Source organism: Pleuronectes platessa, chromosome 15 (genome assembly GCF_947347685.1).
Source record: "Pleuronectes platessa chromosome 15, fPlePla1.1, whole genome shotgun sequence".
In the NCBI taxonomy this organism is placed as follows: Eukaryota; Metazoa; Chordata; class Actinopteri; order Pleuronectiformes; family Pleuronectidae; genus Pleuronectes; species Pleuronectes platessa.
In genome coordinates this window covers 12,370,657-12,376,656 of record NC_070640.1, presented here as the reverse complement: position 1 = coordinate 12,376,656, position 6,000 = coordinate 12,370,657, and the positions used below count along the sequence as shown (strand labels likewise).

Sequence of the window (6,000 nt, the reverse complement as noted above, 5' to 3'; positions counted from 1 at the left end):
TAAAAGCATAAGAAGGAGGAAACGGACGCTAGAAGAAGATGATGCACCAGCTCATGTCCAGTCAGATCTTAGTACATCTAGGGAGAATGACATCACCAGAGGGCTGGTGAGGGGAAGAGGAGGTTGCATAATTTACATGAAGTTGGCTTGTCATGTGGAAGGCACAGCCACAGTGGGGGTGCACACTGCGGCTCTTTGGTATGTCGACAGGATCGTGGGCGAATCTCGTCTAAGTAGAGGCTCAGTCACTGACTTTGCAATGGGACACTGTAACAGAAGCCTACGTGTTGGCAGACAAAAGACCTTCCCAGGGGTAATCATGTCCAATCCACATCAGGAGCTGCAGCCTTGTTCAGAAGTGTGAAGGAGATTTGCGCAGCAGTGACTTGCCCCTCCATAAAGTTTTGGCTAATGAATGAACTGGGACCTGCTGTATGAGAATCTCCGAGTGCTAATGCACTGATGAGAGGTGTTTGTGTTGGCTGGCTGCGTGAGGCTCATGTGCTCAGCAGGGACGCTGCATTGTGTCATCCCCATCTCCCCTTTGGCAACAGGAGCAGGTGAGGAGTGCCGGTTGAGATGTTTGTCTGTGTTTCTCTTACTGCTTGACATCCACTGAACTCTGGAGATTCTCCTCAAATTACCAGGAAGTGGCTGTAATTGACCTGGCAAATCAGCAGAGGCCCTGGAGTATTTTCCTGCCAGCCCCCTAATAAAAACTCAAGAGAATGTCCGAGTGAGCTCATGTGAGGATAAAGCAGGATTATGTCCAGAGACGTCCCCCGATCGAGTGGGAACGTTGAAAAAAAAAAGAATACAAATATCTCGGAATGAAAAAGAGGTGCCAAACACGTAGAAGACGCCAACATAGATGACAACCCTCGAAAGGCAACGAGAATCGAGAACTTTCGGTGGTAGGGGTTGATGCTGATGTCAGACTCCTCCCCTCACCTCAACTGAATGTTCTGGACATTTTTGGTGAAAGTCCGGACCCCATTCTCCTGACATTTTCCGGTGTTCTTGTCTGAGAGCAGTACATAGGGGTGAGAAACTTAGGCTGGAGGTCCACAAGCTGGCTCAACTTTCATATGCTGTAACCTTTAAGAGCTCGGCAGCATAATGTGGTCGATGGGTTTCAGCGCATGTTCAGTTTATTTCCTTAGATTGGTGCTAGTTGTACTCCAACTGCATAAAGTGTCATGTTACATCTAATTTGGATTTACTGTCCTAGAGTTTTAAAAGGTTACACAATTAAGACCTGTAAGTGTTGGCCAGTGCAGTCTGACCTTTGCATCGAGCTAAACCCTGCACTGTGACACAGTATGGAGGTGGCATGTGGTGTTTTTTTCCTTGGCTGAATCTGTTTATGATGTTTTATTGTCAGTGCAGCTTCATGGTCACAGCTTTCTTCTGCTTTTTCTCCAGAATGTCAGGTGGGGCAGGTCATTGCTGGCTGATCTGTTGCATGACGTTCATTATGTCCTTCTGTGACAGGGCCACACTCCCTGCGTTCCTCTCCCAAAATCTATCGAGGTCTATTAGATGGTAAATCCTCGGTGAGATAGTTGGAGTCGGTGGATGAAGAGCAGTGTCACTTGTGCCCTTTCATAAACGCTGCTGTCTAGTAGCTTAAATAGGCTCATTGTGTGGAGAAGTGGAGATGACGGGCCGAAGCCTGTGGAGCCCCATTAGAGATCAGAGGTCACCACAACTTTTTAAAACATCGGGTGTAAAAGCAGGTTTTATGTAAACCTTGGTACATCTCAAACGCTGTCTGCATCAAGTAAACATACAGTATGTGTTCCATTTAGAAAAAAGCATCTGTGTGAGCAACTACCTTTTAAGGGTTGCACCGATCAAGATGTTTTTTTCTTTCCTTGCCTTCCCTCTCCTCCCTTGAGATGTTTGTCTGTTTTTGGTTTAATTTCCCCTTTTCTATTTTTTAGTTTGAACTTTGACATCCGTACCTTCCCCAGGATGTCTGTCACAAACTGCAGTCCAACATTGTGACAATGCTTTTGTTCTCCCAAACCTCTTTATGAACTTCCTGTTTTCGTATCCTTTTTTCTGTTCTTTCCCTCAAGGTCTGGCGCACCTGATGTTAAACCGCCAAGGTATGGGGTCTATTGGTTTGCTTTTCCTTCCCAGCCACCTGATCACAACATTCCCCCCTTCCCCTGAAATCATTTGAGTTAAATGTGCTGCACTAATAATTCCTCTCCTCTTTTCTCATATACTTGCCTCTTCGTTTTTTGCTTCCTGTCATGTTATGCTCACTACTCACTCAATTTTTGTCCGTCAAACCCTTGTCCTGACCACTGACTGAACTACTGGAACATCACCTTTGACCTCTGCAGTTTTTCGCCAAGGTAATTCATCTACGCTCAAAGCATCTCTTCGGTTTGGTTTCATGATGTTTTCAGAGGAAGTGAACAGGTGTCAACAATAAAGTACAAACGGATTAAACTGCAAATACAGGACCACACACAAAGAAATGTAATTGCCTCTTCCTTTTAAAATGATCAGACATATAAAGAATAACACATCAAGGTAATTGGTTCATTCTTGGGGCTGTTGTGCACATTTTAATACAGTTATACCAGATAGGGCTTTTTTCTCAAATGTGTGATCGTTGGGTTGTGTATAATCATTGATCAATGGGTTGAAAATAGCATTGGCTTTAAATCATTGTCACATTGCGTAAGTGTTTATGTATTGAAGTTGCGTATAATTACAGATTCAAGAAAAGAGATGTCAAATCACGTAGCTGGCAGGATCGTACATCACTAAAGCGATGATTAACTGGAGTGTTGAATGATATCTGAATTATAGTCAAGCACTCTAATTTAAAATCTCAGAAGAGAAAAACACTCTCCTCCAGTTCAATGTAGGTAAAAGACTTTGAGAGAAAGTCGACGCTCTTACTGCTTCGTGTCGGGAGCTCTGACCTACATTAAGTCTACTTACTTGTGCTTTGGGTTTCTACCACATGTTGTGAGATTGAGATAAAAGCCTCCATCCTGTCTCCATGGTAATAATTTTTTTTTCTAAACATAGAGAGTGGCTTTGATGACCCACTGACAGTATAATACTCTGCTCAAGTCTCCATTTTCCTCATCACTGAAATGTTCCTTTTCTCTGTTATCTCGACCGAGAATTTCCTTGGCATGAATTTTTGACAAAACAAACCTCTTACAAAGGTTTTCCACATATTTGTTTTGTTATCATAACAGCGCCTGTTTTCTTTTTACAGGTCCACATAAAGGATAATCATTCATTAGCAGATTCTGTTTTGTTTTCAATAACACATCATTATATAGGCTGCTTTGTGGCTGTAAATAACAATAGCTCTTGATATTGTGTTTGAATAATGTTTTTCCCACTCCCTTGAAACACAAATATGCGCAGATAAAAAAAAGGGTGGCAGTAGCCTGGGTGTTCTCGTGTACATTTTCCGGTGGAGGACTGATTAACACTAATGTTAAGGTCATTTACAGTATGAAAAGGCGTAAGCGAATACTTAACATTTTGATAACACCAGTTTTGCAGCGACTATAAATGGTGCAGCTTGAGGCCGTCCTTGACTGTGAAATTAAAGATTAAAGTCTGGGTTCTTTACTGGCTTTGGGACAAACTCGTTTGTGCTCAGAAGAAGTAATCAGTCTATTTAAGGCCAAAAGATAATGTTTGAGTTAAGCTCATACTTAAATGTGTACTGACAGAACAATGCACTTGAATGTACTTGATTTTACCACTGCCTCAAATATTTAGTAAATTGTACAGCAACTGTGTATGAAGAGCAGACCACTATGTGGTTTGTTGTGAAATGAGGCCTGAATGTAATTGCTCCATTTCATGCATCAATAATTATAAGTTAGTAAATGAGTGTAGAAACACCTCACCAAACAATACTCACTTTCTATAATACTTTAGTGACTTGATTGCATATGACTCATTAAAGTTATATTCTCCCGTATAATAAACCCTTGCCTGAGGGTGTATTCAAGACTGTGTTTAGTTTTGGTTTGTGTTTATTTGGCCACAACTAATTTCATCTCAATTATACAACACAGGTGTCCCTCTCTAAAAGGAGTTCTGTACTTTCTCAATGAATTAAACGCTTCTAGCAAACTGCAGTGAATCCAGGAGTGGCTGCCCACTTTGCTTGTGCATACTGAGACATACAGATATGCTGTCAGTGTTAAGGTTATTCAGAAACAGGTGCCTATTGAGCAGCTAAAGTGTTTGCACGTTCGCACCTCGGCCTCCAGACCAGAAGGGCACACTGCTGCCCCACTGTTCCACATGCCCACACTGGCTGACTTAGGTTTGGGTGCAACCAGCCGATAATTGATTCCCTGTCCCCTGAGCAGGGGACAAAGTCAACAACTGCCATCTGTGCCCCGGGCTTTTGTACCAGTTTTAAATTAATCAGCCGTAAAACTTAATATTAATGAGCAATCCACATGTTGGCCTTTATTCATGTGGTATGGCCACTGCAGCAAAGTATATAACCGTAACAGAGGCAAGGACAGGTGGGCTAATATGAATTTGTTGCGGATAATGTCTTCCCACCTAATGGCAAGACATTTTCTTTACGGTTTGATGGGCCTTATACTGTGACAGCTAGGAGTTAATGTATAGCTCTGGGCTGCACATTCACAGATACTACATTTTGGACATGGGCAAAGGGGCAATAGCGACTGCTGTTAACTGTCTCAAAGTATAACTTGTACAATGTTAAGGTGGCACACAAGACGCTTTATCTCCACCTTTATTTTGTTGCTGTGCACTTCATTGAATTGGCTGTGAACAGGGCCTTGAGGACTGACTAGCATTGTACCCTGAATTTAGAGAGGATACAGATAAGATGGGTGATGCAGAGAGAAGACAATCTGAGGAGAAGCAGCAGAGTCATGTAGATGTTAGCGCTGCCATCTTATTCTGCTGAGCCTTCCCTTTCCGTTCATATGGCGATCCATCTGCATGGAGAGATGGTGCAGTGCAATGATCATATAGCTGCAGCCAAGGTAGAAGGTTGATGGCTCTGTCCCCCGCTGATAGCTGTCTGCTGCAGCATGCAAACAGTGCAAAACTGCTCCATGCAGCATCTCTCAGCTGGGGCACAGACTCCAGTCAGTAACTCTAATGCCATTTCCTTGCAGTTGGTGCCAAAGTAGGTACGAGAGCAAACACAGCCAATATTGCCTCACTCACAAGCTGGTAAATATTGTTGCTGCAGACAACTACAGTCAGCAAGGTAAGCAGGAAAGCAGATATATGGCCCGCTACCAATCTAATAGCCTCCCACACACTTCTGATCCCTCAAAGACCTTCAAGGGGACTTCAGGGTCATATGCTAGTGGCATCTTACTTATATATAGCTGGGAATGATAGGATGTACCATGGTTATACTGTTAATGCTCTTGTTAAATGGATAATCTCATATCCTTTCTTCAATATTAGGTTAAATGTTAACAATGCCTTTGGGGTCATTATCTTGAAGCACTTACGTTTCAATAATAATTGTCTGGTGTCCCATTATCGCTTTTTTCAATCAGTGTTTGTTACTATCAGTGTCCTCCACTAAAGGTTAAGTTTAACATGTGGAACTTCACATTTAAACTGAACAACAACAGCATAACAAGCTGCTGTCTGCTCAAAAGTTGAGTAACTACACTGTTCAAACAATAGAGACTAATGGCACCACTGATCCTTCTGGCTTAAATTGGCCCTGGAGTTCAGAAGCCAACATTTACTGTTCACACAAACACGGGCTTAAGAGACAGCCTATCCCTCCTGCTTGAAACGGCTTGCTCAGTGGCTCGCAGGCTGCATCATATTAACATGGAGAGAACTGGTCTATGCTGACCTAAAACAGCCCACTCATGTTTTAAAGAATTGTTTATGCAATGGTCAGCATAATTTCTGTGGTTCAATGTAAAAATGTAAATACCAAAAGTTAGCGCAATGGAATAGCAGATTATACTGTGGATTGAA

The 6,000-nt window shown here is 42.5% G+C and overlaps 1 protein-coding gene across 1 annotated transcript in view; it reads left to right on the top strand.

Annotated features, from left to right (window-relative positions):
- Positions 1-2,089: 2,089 nt before the first annotated feature.
- LOC128456932 (neurexin-1) overlaps positions 2,090-6,000 on the top strand; it is an 83,439-nt gene continuing 79,528 nt past the window's right edge. Inside the window, exon 1 of the mRNA XM_053441369.1 lies at positions 2,090-2,114. Coding sequence (XP_053297344.1) covers positions 2,099-2,114 — 16 coding nt within the window. The 5' untranslated portion in view covers positions 2,090-2,098. The remainder of the gene's footprint in view (positions 2,115-6,000) is intronic.